This window comes from Nycticebus coucang, chromosome 12 (assembly GCF_027406575.1).
Source record: "Nycticebus coucang isolate mNycCou1 chromosome 12, mNycCou1.pri, whole genome shotgun sequence".
In the NCBI taxonomy this organism is placed as follows: Eukaryota; Metazoa; Chordata; class Mammalia; order Primates; family Lorisidae; genus Nycticebus; species Nycticebus coucang.
In genome coordinates, this window is record NC_069791.1 from 66,934,914 (window position 1) to 66,951,586 (window position 16,673).

At 40.2% G+C, this 16,673-nt stretch overlaps 1 protein-coding gene and 1 pseudogene across 6 annotated transcripts in view; one reads left to right on the top strand and one right to left on the bottom strand.

The window, feature by feature from the left end:
- Nucleotides 1–16,673, top strand: part of LOC128562170 (RING finger protein 11-like) — a 293,543-nt pseudogene that overhangs the window by 265,738 nt on the left and 11,132 nt on the right. The gene's annotated exons all lie outside the window — the stretch shown is intronic.
- The window catches only part of RNF216 (ring finger protein 216), a 210,443-nt gene that overhangs the window by 111,186 nt on the left and 82,584 nt on the right, over nucleotides 1–16,673 (bottom strand). For all 5 annotated transcript variants that reach the window (XM_053556823.1, XM_053556827.1, XM_053556826.1 and 2 more), the window contains 5 exons: nucleotides 14,789–14,928; nucleotides 10,622–10,672; nucleotides 8,803–8,940; nucleotides 5,206–5,354; nucleotides 4,580–4,658 (listed from right to left, as the gene is read on the bottom strand). In XM_053556823.1, coding sequence (XP_053412798.1) covers nucleotides 4,580–4,658; nucleotides 5,206–5,354; nucleotides 8,803–8,940; nucleotides 10,622–10,672; nucleotides 14,789–14,928 — 557 coding nt within the window. The remainder of the gene's footprint in view (nucleotides 1–4,579; nucleotides 4,659–5,205; nucleotides 5,355–8,802; nucleotides 8,941–10,621; nucleotides 10,673–14,788; nucleotides 14,929–16,673) is intronic.

Sequence of the window (16,673 nt, forward strand, 5' to 3'; positions counted from 1 at the left end):
AAATATCTACATTTCCCAGTCTTTACAGAATGGTTTGGTACAGGTGTACATCATCATGCCTGGCTAATTTACCAATAAGTCTGAGAGATTCTGGGGGCCTCTTAAACCTCTTCAGTGTATATATCTTCTCTGAATTTGTGCCTATAAACTCTCAATTAGATAGGGGTTGAGAAGTTTGTTTTTGTTCTTTAAAAGAACTTGTAATCTCTTACTTTTCCTTCTGTCTGAGGTACTTCAGGCTCTCTGGAGCTGCTGTTAAGTTGCCAAACTCTTTTTCCTCTCAGCAGCTCCCAGACATCTAGAGTACCCTGGGTTCTGTCAGCATTGTGAGGTGGGTGAAAAAGAAACCAGGCCCTTGGGCAGCCCTTTGAGAAGCCAACATGGGGGACACATATTCTAATCTTCCTTTCCTCCCTGAGAAGTCTTTGAGATGTACCGGGCTGTGTCTACTATACCACAGGTCCTCTGCAGCAGCACAATCCACTCAGTTTTCTTTTGTTTTTGGCAGCCCTCGGACATCTAGAACATGCCAAGTCTCATCAGCACTGTGACTCAGTTAAAACAGAAACCAGAGTCTTAGGCAGACTCCTGAAAACCTAGAATGCTAGACTCATGGTCCAACTTTTTCCCTCCCTAGGGAAAAGCAGGGAGGTGGGAATTTTCTCCTATTTGTTCTGAGCTTGGACAGGGCAATGGGGAGTTAGTTTATGCTAGTTCCACCACAGCATTTGTTCTCAGTGGTCCCCAGTGTGGCACCCTATCCACTGTCAGATAGGTTAGTAACCAGTCCCTTGGGTAGTGCCCTGAAAAATCTTGAGTATTAGCTATATGTTACAGTCTTCTTTTTCCCTCCCCAGGGAGACGTTAGTAATTGGGAGTTTCCTCCCAATCAATTGTGCTGTGCTGGGGGAGGAGCTCTGAAAGCAAGTATCACTAATTCTTCTATTGGCTTTGATGCAATTGGTTTTGTGATCACATAGGGTGCAGGAGCCTCTTAACTGGTTTCTGGATTTCTCACAGGGAAATAATTCATTTATTGTTGCTGAATTGGTGTCTCCACGGAAGGAGGAAGGGCTGGAGCTCCCTATTCTGCTATCTTACTGACAGCACCAGAACCATATGAGTTTGTTTTTTTCTGCAAGTGACCTATTTACTCACATTTACATTTCATTGGCCAAAAGAAACTTCAAGGCTACCTCCAAGTTCACAAATATTCCTCCCACACACACAAAGTTCCTGCCTGAGATCTTAAGAGCCTCTGGGAAGCTTTTGGTAACATCCCAAGTTGAAGTTCTCAATATACTCATTGGAGGCTGTTTCAGACTTAGGTGTGTCCTCAGGCTGCTATTAAGTACCTTCAAAGAATAACAGCCCCTCCTTCTCTTTGGCTTTTGTTAACTGAAATAAAATCCTAAGCCCCTTTCTAGCTGAATGTACCCCCTTCTTGGCCCAGTGAGACTCCAGAGAAAACTTAAAACTGAGTTCCCAGCCATGATGAGATGGGAGGTCAGACGTCCTCATTATACTCTGCTAATGGCCATCAGGCTTTCCCTCTAATAGCTAAATAGAAACCAATCTTGTGATCCACACCAACAACCGGGGAGTGGTTTTAACCAGTCCATGGAATATACACGGAGAGGGTTTCTGTGTCCTTGCTTCACCTTTTGACATAAGAGGACTGCCATTTTCTGAACATGGACCCCTAAAGGGATACAAAGCTTGACTGCATATACACATTTCTCCTTTCATAAATACTCATGACTATTCCTATAGCTTGTTATGTATATATATTTGGCCATCCTGCTCAGAGTAAATTCCTGTTCCCATTATCCTGGCCTTGAAGAATGTGTTCTGGCTTCTGGTCGTGGCTCTGCTTCTCAGCCTATTGGAATGGCTACACCCTTTATGAGAAATAAAATCTCTCTTCCAAAATTACTCTCATCATTTTCTTCATTAACACATTCTAAATGAACACTTTAACTGGCAGACTCAATTTGGAATGATAGCAAGAAATGTAGTCCTTAGCTCTTTTTTTGCAATTTATAGAGACTCCAGAGGAGATAGCAATGTAGTATATTCCTCATACGGACTACTCAATAGCCAAACAGAACTTACTAACATTTTACCTCTCCCCCCACCTCATAATGCTGCATGGCCCTGCTCCTACCCAGCTTATAAGCCTCCTTGACACTGCTGGTACCAGTAAGTAACCAGGCTGGTGCTACTTCTCGGGCCTAGAACATTTCTCCATCTTCACTCTGCCCTTTACTCTTTCCTTCCCTTGGCTACTTCCCCCTTATTCTCTGTATCTTAGCTCAGCATTACCTTCCCAGGCATTCCAGTACCTGACATACTGGAAGCACACAAGGGATAGTCTGTTACTCTGCTTTCTTAGTTTTAAGTGCCAGAGGCTGCTATGACAACTGTTAGAGCAACAGCCTGGGGTGTGGACAAATTAAATGGCTACATCAGCTTTAAGAATACATCCAGATTTCACATAGAAACATTAAAGTTGAAAACAAAAAGAATAAAAGTTTTGGTCCATTAGATTAGTTTCTACTTCCTTCTCCAAATTCTACCTTACTTTCTTCACTTTCCCCAAGGCAAAGCTACTGCAATGTTCAACTCTAATCACACAGTTTTAGAAAAATGTATTAAAATGTTCTAGATGGATGTTAACATTCCCTAAAAACTCCAAGTGATATAAATAGTTGAGAAAATTTAAGACATTCTTAGTTCACAAAGTAGGAGCCTAGTTAAAGAGAAGAAAGATTCGCAGCAATGAGGCACTTAGATAGCTCTGGCCTCACTTGATATAGTTAGTTTGTATGAGACAAACAGTTAAATAAATAACCTAACTAGATGTGACGGAGATGCCACCATGACACCCAGTTCTTTAATTAAAACACTACTACTTATAACATCTTACAACCACCTAATCTTTGATAAACCAAACAAGAACTTACCTTGGGGGAAAGACTCCCTATTCAATAAATGGTGTTGGGAGAACTGGATGTCTACACGTAAAAGACTGAAACTGGACCCACACCTTTCCCCACTCACAAAAATTGATTCAAGATGGATAAAGGACTTAAATTTAAGGCATGAAACAATAAAAATCCTCAAAGAAAGCATAGGAAAAACACTGGAAGATATTGGCCTGGGGGAAGACTTCCTGAAGAAGACTGCCATGGCAATTGCAACAACAACAAAAATAAACAAATGGGACTTCATTAAACTGAAAAGCTTCTGTACAGCTAAGGACACAATAACCAAAGCAAAGAGACAACCTACACAATGGGAAAGGATATTTGCATATTTTCAATCAGACAAAAGCTTGATAACCAGGATCTATAGAGAACTCAAATTAATCCACATGAAAAAAGCCAACAATCCCTTATATCAATGGGCAAGAGACATGAATAGAACTTTCTCTAAAGATGACAGACGAATGGCTAACAAACACATGAAAAAATGTTCATCATCTCTATAGATTAGAGAAATGCAAATCAAAACAACCCTGAGATATCATCTAACCCCAGTGAGAATGGCCCACATCACAAAATCTCAAAACTGCAGATGCTGGCGTGGATGTGGAGAGAAGGGAACACTTTTACACTGCTGGTGGGACTGCAAACTAGTACAACCTTTCTGGAAGGAAGTATGGAGAAACCTCAAAGCACTCAACCTAGACCTCCCATTCCATCCTGCAATCCCGTTACTGGGCATCTACCCAGAAGGAAAAAAATTATTTTTGTACTAGACTGTTTATTGCAGCTCAATTTACCATTGCCAAAATGTGGAAACAGCCTAAATGCCCACCAACCCAGGAATGGATTAACAAGCTGTGGTATATGTATACCATGGAATACTATTCAGCTATTAAAAAAAATGGAGACTTTACATCCTTCGTATTAACCTGGATGGAAGTGGAAGACATTATTCTTAGTAAAGCATCACAAAAAATGGAGAAGCATGAATCCTATGTACTCAATCTTGATATGAGGACGATTAATGACAATTAAGTTTATGGGGGGGAAGCAGAAAGAGGGATGGAGGAGGAGGGTGGGGCCTTAGTGTGTGTCACACTTTATGGGGGCAAGACATGATTGCAAGAGGGACTTTACCTAACAATTGCAATCAGTGTAACTGGCTTATTGTACCCTCAATGAATCCCCAACAATAAAAAAAAAAACAAAACACTACTACTTAGATTTTGAAAATGACAAAAACTGTGTGTGTTGGGGATATACTTGAGCACAGCGTAAGGAAAAGAGCAAGTGAGAAAAATGATGACAGTGAAAGAAACAAAACCCTTCACATTTTACATTACAACATCTATCCTTACAAGAATATGACATAAAACAGGAATCCAGAGCTTTGTAGCTGGAATTCCACAAGTGGTCCCCATTTCTGTAACCATGTCAACCATTATTCATTCACAAATTACCAACCTTCATTTGCTTTCAAAAAAAGAGAGTACTTAAATCCTTCTCAAGTATCAGCAAGATATTTGGCCCAGAGTAGCACACAATACCATAATTCAAATACATATGTAGAAACAAATTTGCCTCCCTACCTTTCGGCAGCGAGGATTAGGACAACTGAACCTCTTCACATCACTGTCCAACAGTGCAGGAAAGCTACAGGAGGGGCACCTAGAACCAAAACAGAAGTAACATTAGTTGAAATATTAAAGACTGATTTAGTTCATACTAAGATGGCAGTTTGAGCTGGCCAGCCACATTGCTTTTTACTCCTTAATTTTCATTAAAACATGAATTGAGCTTCCTTTTTTGCTGGCTCTTACTAGGAAACATAGGTACCATTCAACTCTAATCACACAGTTTTACAAAAATGTATTAAAATGTTCTAGATGGATGTTAAATGCATTCAATAAATGCATCTCAACTTTTATGAGAACTCCTTACACATGCCATTTTTCTTCTAAACCATGACACAATGATTGTATCTATGGGCCAGAAGATTAGGAGGTGCCAAGGAATACAGAAAAAATTTGACATTTTTTTTTGCAGATTTTTCCACTAATAAAACTAATGGATCATCACGTATCTCAGCAAGACATGCCAAACACGTCTGGAAGACAGCTTTGTTCCAAATTTCCATCATCTGATGAGAGTGTTGTGGCAGTCTTCAAATGGGGTACGAGTTGACTGATGATATCCTTTGACTCTGAGAACTAACCTGACAAGCTCATCAGCGTAGGCTGCTGCAACTTCTTCCTCGGCTTTTCGCTCATAGTATTTATAAAGGATGGTCTGGGGAAGCACCTTCTCCAGTTCGCTGGTTGGGAATGAACATGTGCAGCTGCCTTCCATGCAGCTGAGCTCTGACTAGAATGACAAAGTAAGTAGGCAAAGAAAGAAAAAAAAAAAAAAGAAAATTCAACCAAATTTATAGGAAAACAAAAAGGCTCCTACTCTGTGAACTAGTTAAATGCATCTTTCAATGGGAAGCAAATAAACAGTAGTTAAAAATGCAGATTCTCGGCTCAGCTCCTGTGGCTCAAGCGGCTAAGGTGCCAGCCACATACACCTGAGCTGGCAGGTTCGAATCCAGCCCGGGCCCGCCAAACAACGACAGCTGCAACCAAAAAATAGCCAGGCATTGTGGCTGGTACCTATAGTCCCAGATACTTGGGAGGCAGAGGCAGGAGAATCGCTTGAGCCCAGGAGTTGGAGGTTGCCGTGAGTTGTAATGCTACAGCACTCTACCCAGGTCAGCAGCAGTTGAGGCTCTGTCTCAAAAAAAAAAAAGCAGATTCTGAAATGGCAGAGTAAAGGTCTCTCTGCCTTCTTTTCTCTAAGAAATCACATTTAGGTGGTGCCTGTAGCTCAGTGGGTAGGGTGTCAGCCACATACACCGAGGCTGGTGGGTTTGAACCTGGCCCGGGCCAGCTAAACAACAACAACTGCAACCAAAAACATAGCCAGGAATTGTGGCAGGCGCCTGTAGTCCCAGCTACTTTGGAGGCTGAGGCAAGGGAATCGTTTAATCCTAAGAGTCTGAGGTTGCTGTGAGCTGTGATGACATGGTACTCTACCCAGGATGACAGATTGAGACTCTGTCTCAAAAAAAAAAAATCACAAAGTCCATCTTTTTTTTTTTTTTGAGACAGAGTCTTACTTTTTACCCTCAGTAGAGTGCCATAGCATCATCACTCACAGCAACCTCAAATTCTTGGGCTCAAGTGATTCTCTTGCCTCAGCCTCCAGAGTAGCTGGGTCTACAGGTGCCTACCACACGCCCAGCTATTTTTAGAGACAGAGTCTCGATCCTGCTCAGGCTGGTCTCCAATCTATGAGCTCAGGCAATCCATCCCCCTCAGCCTCCCAGAGCGTGAGCAAAGTTCATTTTTGATACCAGTAGAGGACCTCTATGGCCCAAATCACACTCCACGAGGATGGAAAGTGATGGAAAGAAGGCAAAATGGCTTAGCAGGCTAGAGGAAAAGGGACACAGCTCAGTGCCTGAAAAGCAGATGCTGATGGGAAGCAAGTTGTTTCCCTTTACAAATCTTGGAAAGCTGGAGCCCTCCTGGAAAAAAGAACAGAGTGGTGGGAAAGGGGCAAGGATTGACAGGAAAAAAATTGAAAAGAGAGTAATTGTTGGAGCCTCTAGTTCCTACAGAGGCTGAGTGAAACAAGGAAGATCATGTGACTAGCTGGACCAGAAAGCTCTGGCTGGGAATTAGTTATAAAGTAAGGCAGAGCCGAAATGTAGTCTGCATAATGAATAGGGAATTCTCCAGCTCCTTTTTCCCACTCAGCTCTAGAATGTTGGGAGATGGGTTCATACCTGACAGGCAGGAGGTACACTGATTTGCCCTAGGAAAAAGACCTAAGATAGTGTCATTCAGGGTTCATAATACAAACTGACTAGCTGGGAACCTAGAGTCAAACTCACCAGTCTAAAAGCCCCACTATCCAAACAACTTTCAAACAGCCTTTTAATACAAAGTGTCAGACATCTGAGGAACATAAAAGACAGTAAGGAAAACAAATTGAAAAAGAAGACATCTTAAAAGTAACAATAGCTACAATTTTTTTTTCTATGTTGCCCTCGGTAGAGTACCGTGGCGTCACAGCTCACAGCAACCTCAAACTCTTGGGCTTAAGTGATTCTCTTGCCTCAGCCTCCCAAGTAGCTGGGATACAGGCACCCGCCGCAACGCCCGGTTATTTTTTCTTTTTCCTTTTTTTTTTGTTGTTGCAGTTCTCATTGTTTAGCTGGCCTGGGCTGGGTTCAAACCTGCCACCTTAGGTGTATGTGGCTGGCACCGTAAGTACTGTGCTACAGGTGCCGAGCCAACGATAGCTAAATTTATCAAGCCATTTATCATGCATCTAACAGTGTGTTCTTTTTTTTTTTTTATTTAGTTAGTGAGTTTTTATTTAAATAGATTTAGGAGGTACAAGTGGCTTGTGTTACATGACTGAATTGCACAGTGGAGAAGTCTAGGCTTTTAACATCCCTGTCACCTGAATGGTGTATGTACATTACACCAAATAGGTAATTTTTCGTCCTGCACCCCCATCACAACCTCCTCCTCCTGAGAACAGTATGTTCTTTAAACTCATCTCATTTAATTTTCACAACCATCCTATGATTATTTCCTCTGTAAAGGAGGAACCTGAGGCTTGAGGAATTGAACTAATTTGGTTAAGGTCGAAAAGCATTTAAGTAGGGAGCCCAAGGTCCAATGCATTCTGCTTGACTCCAAAGGTCATACATACTCTTTGAAAAAACAAAACCATTTCTATTTAAAAATAATGTTAGTCCTTTTCAAAGTACCAGAAATAGTAGAGTTCCTGTATCCTCCTCTTAACATAACATCTTACATAACTTAGAGTATTTAACCAAACCACATGATTAACAGTGTTACAAAGTATTAATTGAACCACAGCCTTTATTTGAATTTTACCAGGTTTTCGACTAATGTTATTTTTCTGGTCCAGGATCCTATAAGGCAGTGGTTCTCAACCTTCCTAATGCCGCGGACCTTTAATATAGTTCCTGTGGGTTGCAACCCATAGGTTGAGAATCACTGCATCTAGTTGTCATGTCTCCTTAGTTTCTTCTAACCTGTTGAGTGTCTTGATACTTCATTTTATGACCTTGATACTTTTAAGCCTGTAATTCTGCATAATTTATTTTAGGACTAGCTAAAAATCAGGCATTTCTGGTGAGTTCTCAGTGCACCACCAGGGAGTACATGATGCTGATGTGTCTTAGACTGATGATGTTTAAAAAGCCATGTTCTTAACCATTGTATTAGTTTTCTGTTTCTGCTACAACAAAATACTACAAACTCACTGCTGTAAAACAATAAAGATTCCTTTCCATATTGTGTTATGCTGATGTCAAGAGAAAGTGGCTATGGACAGAGAAATATGATCTTGTGTAAAATAGTTATTTTAATATATACATTTTAATCCAACTATAAAAATTCTTATAAAAGGATACTACTGTTCTTTCATACATTCAAATAGTCTTTAGGGTTGTCTCTTTTTGAGTTCATCCTTTATTTTGATTATGAATAGGAAGATGAGTAATAAAATTGGTGCTCCTGTGGAGCTAGGCATACAGGCATAGAAGAATTCACATTAAAATCCTAATGTGCTAAGAACCAACATAACCACACAAATCACGTAATACACACAGTATCATATCAGTGACATTCTACCTTATCCAGAAAAGGCACTTCTATGAGGCATTTATACTTGTCTACTAATATCACCTCAGACTCTGAATTTTTCTATATGTAGACACAGTCCTCACCTTTCCAGAACCAAACACTGCCTCTTGGGCATATCTGATGAGACATTCTTTGCAGAATAAGTGGGCATCTGCGCACTGCGTCAGCTCCTCGAATGGAAATTCCCCATAGCAGCAGCGGCATTCAATCAGCTGGCCATCCTGTTGGCCATGAGAGACATACATAAAATGTCCTGCACTGAAGTACAGCCTTATCTTGTATCCTCATATCCAAAAACACCTCCCATCCCCAACCACACACATGTGTTTTGAGACAGAGTCTCACTCTGTCACCCAGTAGTGTGATCACAATCTAATGCAGTCTTGAACTCCTAAACTCAAACGATCTTTTCACCTCAGGCGCCTGAAAAGCTGAGAGTAATTTGCAAAAACACCTGGTGAATTTTCAAATTTTTTTTTTTTTTTTGGTAGGGATAGGGTCTCAATATGTTACTCAGGCTGGTCTTGAACTCTTGGCCTCAAGCTATTCTCCTGCCTTGACCTCCCAAAGTGCTGGAATTACAGGCATGAGCTACTGTACCTGGCTTTTTAAAAATCCTTTGGAGGCCAGGTGCAGTGGATCACACCTGTAATCCCAGCACTATGGGAGGCTGAGACGGGCGGGATGGCCTGAGCTCACAAATTGACCAGCCTGAGCTAGAGTGAGACCCGATCTCTACAAATAGCTGGGTATTGTGGTAGGTGCCTGTAGTCCCAGTTATGTGGGAGGCTGAGGCAAGAGAATTGCTTAAGCCCAAGAGTCTGAGGTTGCCCTGAGCTATGATGTCAGAGCACTCTACAGGGGCAACAAAGTGAGACTGTCTCAAAAAAAAAAAAAAAAAAAAATCCTTTGGAGTTTACTTGTATAAAGTTATCATATTCATCAATTCCATGGCATGAAAAGAACTATAACATGTGTAATGAGGCTACCATGATTATATTAATAAAAGGCAGAGGTAAGTGGCATGAGAGATATTATCCAAAAGGCTTTTTGCAAGTTAGAGTTTGTTCTTTTTGTCCTAAGAGAGGAGTGTGAGGGGGTTACATCCCAGTTAAGCTTTATCTTTAGGTACTAATGAAGCTAACTAAATTAGCAGCCTCAGCTCAGCGTCCATAACTCAGTGAGTAGGGTGCCAGCCACATACACTGAGGCTGGTGGGTTCAAGCCTGGCCAGGGCCTGCTAAACAAAATTGATAACTGCAACAAAAAATAGCCAGGCTTTGTGGTGGGTGCCTATAGTCCCAGTTGCTCAGGAGGCTGAGGCAAGAGAATCGCTTAAGCCCAAAAGTTTGAGGTTGCTGTGAGCTATGACACCACAGCACTCTACCGAGGGCAACACAGTGAGACTCTGTCTCAAAATAAATAAATAAATAAAAATAAATAAATAAATTAGCAGCCTCAAGTAATGTACCAGGACCTTTATTCCCTATATTAACTGCAGTGATCCAATCATCGACCATTCTTACCCATGTCAGAAAAGGTCACCATGTAAGGACACAGATCTTATATAGAAACCTACCTTGCCCTCAGGTTAGACATCTCTCTTCCTTTAAAACTCTAAAGTGACATTTAAGTTCTAAATTTCCTCTAAGAGCCTATCTGATGGATTTTAGGTAATTTTTTAAACAAGAACATCCCTTATAATCTTCCCTTCAATTCTGATGCAGTCTCGTATTAAAAGGGATAATAACACTAGTTCAGATATCTGACTTTAACTTGGCTAACCCAAACTTCACAGGTCAATAGATCATATGAAACCATAAAAATGCTGAGGAAACATGATATTAGAAAAAGCTCATGAAAATAAGCAGAATAAACAAATAAGGTGAGATTTCAAACTACCTTTTGATACTGTTCTTCATTCATCTGCAAGGCAAGTAAAAAGTCTTCATGCTGAGAAACCAAAAAAGCATACAGTCAGATACAAATTTAGTAAAGATGAAGCCAACCATTTAGTATTTATTTACATCAGGCGTCCTCAAACTGTGGCCTGCGGGCCACATGAAGCGGTGTGAATTGTATTTGTTCCCATTTTGTTTTTTACTTCAAAATAAGATATGTGCATTGTGCATAGGAATTTGTTCATAGTTTTTTTTTTTAAACTATAGTCCAGCCCTCCAATGGTCTAAAGGACGGTGAATTGGCCCCCTGTTTAAAAAGTTTGAGGACGCCTGATTTACATAAACATAACTAATGTTACCAGTCATGTCTTCAGTTACATGCGTTAATAGTTTTAAAATTAAATTACCTGTAAATAAATTTAAAATGGATCAGAAAGCTAAATATAAATAAGGAAACCATGCAAATACTAGAAGATATGGGAAAATTTTTCTTAAATCTGACTCAAAATGTTGAATGAATAAGGAAAAAGACTACCACATAAAGGATTTTGAACAGCAAAGAATAGTGTAAGCCAGGGGTCCTCAAATTGCGGCCCACGGCCCACATGAAGTGGTGTGAATTATATTTGTTCCCGTTTTGTTTTTTACTTCAAAATAAGATATGTGCAGTGTGCATAGGAATTTGTTCATAGTTTGTTTTATTAAACTATAGTCTGACCCTCCAACGATCTGAGGGACAGTGAATTGGCCCCCTGTTTAAAAAGTTTGAGGACGCCTGGTATAAGCAAACAAAAAATCAAATGGGTAAAAACCAAATTTAACAACAGACTTCACTGGTGAGGCTGTGGGGTGACAGGCACTTTTGCACATCACTGGTGGGAATACAAAGCAGCACAACCAGGACGGAGGTGAGTGAACCTGGTAGGAGCGCATTCATGCCACTACAGTCTAGCCCAAAGATACTCTGGGATAGAAATACAAAATAATGTATGCAAAAATTTATTTATCCTGAGTTGGGCACGGTGGCTCATGCCTGTGGGAAGCTAAGGCAGGTGAACCACCTGAGTTTACAGGTTCGAGACCAGCTTGAGCAAGAGCAAGACTCTGTCTCTAAACATAGCTGGGCATTGTGGCAGGCGCCTATAGTCCCAGCTACTCAGGAGGCTGAGACCAAGAGTTTGAGGTTTTTGAGATTGCTGTGAGCTATGATGCCAGGGTACTCTACCAAGAGAGACAAAGTGAGACTATCTAAAAAATATATATATATTTATCATGGAATTATTTGTAACAGCAAAAACCTGGATACAACTCTGAATGTCCATCAATAGAGGAATAAGTAAATAAATTCTGGTATTGCATATAATGGTATGCCAGCCAATTTCAAAAAGGAAAGAAGTGGGCAGCACCTGTGGCTCAAAGGGGTAGGGTGCTGGCCCCATATGCTGGAGGTGGCAGGTCCAAACCCAGCCAAAAACTGGCCAAAAACTGCACCAAAAAAAAAAAAAGGAAAGAAGTAAATTTCTATAGATTGCTGTGGAGTCACAGCCAAGATGCACTATTAGTGAAAAAAGCAAGTTCTTTTAGATAAGAAAGAAGGGCTAATAAAATACATAAACATAATTTTATGTTTATGTAATTGCTTTTGCATAAAATAAGGAAAAGATAGATCAAAATTAGTAAAAATGATTATATGCAGAAAGGGAAAAGGATGAAAGAATACTCCTTCTGAATATATATTATTTTATAGTTTTGACTTTGGAAACTGAAAATATTTTACAAAATTAAAAAACAAACAAAAAAACCCAAACCCAATTCCCTAAAAGTTGAAAATAAACAGCAACAAACGAAATTTTTTAATCAAATTAATGACATAATTACAGACTTAAAGTGACTTTAAAATAAAATTTTTTTGGAAATAGGATCTCACTGTTGCCCTAGCTGGAGTGCAGTGGTATGAACATAGCTCATTGCAACCTCAAACTCCTGGGCTCAAATGATCCTCCTGAGTAGCTGGTACTACAGGCACATGCCGCCAAAAACATAATATTTTGATTTTATATTTTTAAGCTGATATAATTTGACAAGAATTATGTTAAGACCCAGGGTTTTTAGCATAAGAACTACAAACATAAAATGAAAAATGTTGAGTAAAAAACCCATAAACCAAGTTTGAAACAGTTATATCCGCATGAATTTCCATTAAAGAAAATAAGGCATGTTGGAGAAACTGTTGATTCTAGGTGCAGGTCAGAGATAGCAGATTTTAAAACTGGGTCACTTTGCTGTACTAGAAAGCAAGGGTGTTGTCAGGAACTACTGGGAACTAACTTGAATGGAATGCCATTGGCCAGAGATAGGATAATATGGACATCAAGAATAATGATGACTAAAATTAACTAAAGTATACCTGCCAATTTTGCCAATGCTTTTAAGTACTTTTCTGACAAGATCGGTAGTGACATAAATAAATAAAATTCCACAATGGGTGGATCAAGATAACTTTTCTAAAATTCTGCTTGAGACATACAGTTTTTCATTTCTTACCTGCCCCTCAACTCTAGAGTGATCTAAAATTTTACAATTGGTCACAAATGATGACTTCATTCATTTTTGAGAAAATCTCTGTCAAATACTTAATTATGAATAATCATAGTTTTTGTTAGTCTTTTTTTTTTTTGAGACAGAGTTTCATTATGTCACCCTCGGTAGAGTGCCATGGCAGGGTCACAGCTCACAGCAACCTCCAACTCTTGGGCTTAAGCATTTCTCTTGTCTCAGCCTCCCAAGTAGGTAAGACTACCGGCGCTCACCACAACACCCAGATATTTTTTGGTTGTAGTTGTTATTGTTGTTTGGCAGGCCTAGGCTGGGTTCGAACCTACTATCCCTGGTGTATGTGGCCGGTGCCCTAGCCATTGAGCTACAGGTGCCGACCTTGTTAGTCATTTTTTTAAGTAAAAATGGTGTTCTGTGAAGAAAGAGTGGCTAATTTAGTTGCTTGAGACTCAATTACACATCTTCTAGTATGCAGCAGAATCATTTCATGCACAATTCCCATTGTCACATGAAATACTGAAAATATGTTTTTAAGGGTCAAAATTGTCTAAAATAGTTTTTATTGCTTTATCAAAGACATTTACAGATGAAACTGGCATTTAAAAAAAATTTGAGTGGCATTGTGTTAAAAAAAAATTACTACTAGTTTTGTACTATTGGTCTGATATATGCTAAGGTACCATTGCTTTTACTCTACTGGTGCAAACTCAGTATCATAAAAAAAGCAAATATAACTGACTCTTGACCAACGCAGGTTTGAATTGCATAAGTAAACTTATAATCGCATTTTCTTCCACCTTTGCCAAACCTGAGAAAGCCAGCCCAACCCTTCTTTTTCTGTACCTGCCTACTCAATATGAAGACTATGAGGATAAAGACCTTTGAGATGACCCACTTCCACTTAAAGCAGGAAGGGACCCACAGGAACTGTATTAAAGGCTCGCGGCATTAGGAAGGTTGAGAACCACTGACTTAAAGAATAGTAAATACATGTACTCTTCCTTGTGATTTTCTTTTTTTTTTTGAGACAGAGTCTCATTTTATTGCCCTAGGTAGAGTGCCATGGCGTCATAGCTCACAGCAACCTCCAACTCCTGGGCTTAGGCAATTCTTTTGCCTCAGCCTCCTGAGTAGCTGGGATTACAGGCGCCCGCCACAATGCCTGGCTATTATTTTGTTGCAGTTTGGCCGGGGCCGGGTTCAAACCTGCCATCCTTGGTATATGGGGCCAGCTCCCTACCCACTGAGCCACAGGCACTGTCCACGATTTTCTTAATATTTTCTTTTCTCTAGCTTACTTTATTCTGAGAATATCATCCATTCATAATACATACAAACAAGTGTTAATTGACTGTGTTATTGTTAAGGCTGCTAGAACAGCTGATTATTAGCAGCTAAATTTGGGGGGAAGTCAAAAGTTTTACTCATATTTTCAACTGTGTGGGGGTTGGGACTCCTAACCTTCAAGAGTCAATTATGTCTTAGCATTGTTGTAAGAGATATGAATTCAGACTCCCCTAAAAAGTCTTGGGATCTGTGGGCCACACTTTGAGAACTGCTAATTTGTATTAATCCCTAATAGCAAACCAGAATCCAAGAAACGCATTCTTACCTCCGCCATCTCTTTGATTTTCTGCTCATAGAACTCCTGCTCTTGTTGCACAGCTGGAAGGAGGGCACGCCGGTCATACGACCTACAATGTCGCCGCTTGTTTTCCAGAAAGAACATCCTCTTTTCTATTTTTATGTCACCTAGAAGATATATAACAATGCAAAATCATGCAGACAACTGTTTGCTAGAAATCTAGGCCAGCCATTTCAAGTTTTCTATAGCTCCATCCCCCACCAAATCCCTGGCAGGTGCTTCACAACCTCTGTAATGTATTCTACCGTTTGGGAAGAGTGGGTTCCGAAATCTACCATGTACCTTTTGACACTCCCCTACCCCTCACTAGTAAAGCTCCAATTGGAGAGCCTCTTCTATCCTGTCAGTACTGCTCTCTGTGAATATAACCTAATTATTTACCCACTTTACTAAAGTACATTTGGCTTTACTATTTGGGGTTATTATGAATAGGGCTACTTATATACAGATAGCTATTTATATGTCTGGAATTTAGTTGGGAACTGCTGGATCATGGGATATGCTTACGTTAGTTTTAGAAAATAATGCCAGTTTTAATAAAGTAGTTGTACCAATTTATACCTCCCACCAGCTACGTATGTGAGCCCTAGTCACTCCACATCCTTACAAACATGTGGTAGCATCAGTTTTTAATTTTAGCCATTCTGGTAGATGCAAATACGCTATATGTTTTTTAAACCCTTTATTTTGAAAATCTACAAACATATACTACAAAAAGCTGAAAAGACTAGCACCTAGATTCACCATAATGAATAACATTAGAATAAAAGATGGCAGAATAACAAACATATTACTGGTCTGTTTAGATTTTGTATTTCTTTTGAGTTGGTAATTTATGTTTTCAGAAAACTATTCTACCCAGAGGTTTTTTTTGGTTTGTTTTTTGTCCTGAGACAGAATGAATATAGAGGCAAGGTAGAGTGCAATGGTATCATCACAGCTCACTGCAACCTCAAACTCCTGGGCTCAAGCGATCCTTCTGCCTCGGCCTTGTGAGTAACTGGGACTACAGGTGTCTGCTACCATGCCTGGCTAATTTTTTTCATATTTTTTTTTTCTTTTTGAGACAGTCTTACTATGTCCCCTCAGTAGAATGCCGTGGCATCACAGCTCACAGCAACCTCAAACTATTGGGCTTAAGCGATTCTCTTGCCTCAGCCTCCCAAGAAGCTGGGACTATTTGTTATTATTTGGCCGGGGCTGGGTCTGAACCCACCACCCTCGGTATATGGGGCTGGCGCCCTACTCACTAAGCCACAGGTGCTGCCCAATTTTTTTTTTTTTTTTTATTTTAAAAAGGGTCTCATTCTACCCCTCAGGGTAGAGTGCAGCTATTTTTTGGTTGTAGTTGTCATTGACGTTTGGCAAGCCTGGGCTGGGTTTGAACCCTCCAGCTCTGGTGTATGTAGCTGGAACCCTAGCCATTGAGCTACAGGCATTAAGCCTAATTTTTTATTTTTAGTTGAGGTGGGGTCTTGCTCTTGCTCAGGCTGGTCTTGAACTCCTGAGCTCAAGCCATCCTCCCACCTTGGCCTCCCAGAGTGCTAGGATTATAGGTGCCCGGCCCCTATGCAGATTTTTAATTACAATTCTGTTATTGGTAGTCTCTTTTGATTTTAACAATATTTACTTTATCTGGTTCCTGATACATCTTATTTTTATTCTCCTTCCTCTTGCTCATTCTTGCTAAGTTTAAAAAAACATTTTTTTTTTGAGACAAAGTCTCACTTTATCACCCTCGGTAGAGTGCCGTGGCATCACAGCTCACAGCAGCCTCAACTCCTGGGTTTTAGCAATTCTCTTGCCTCAGGCTCCCGAGTAGCTGGGACTATAGGCGCCTGCCACAATGCTC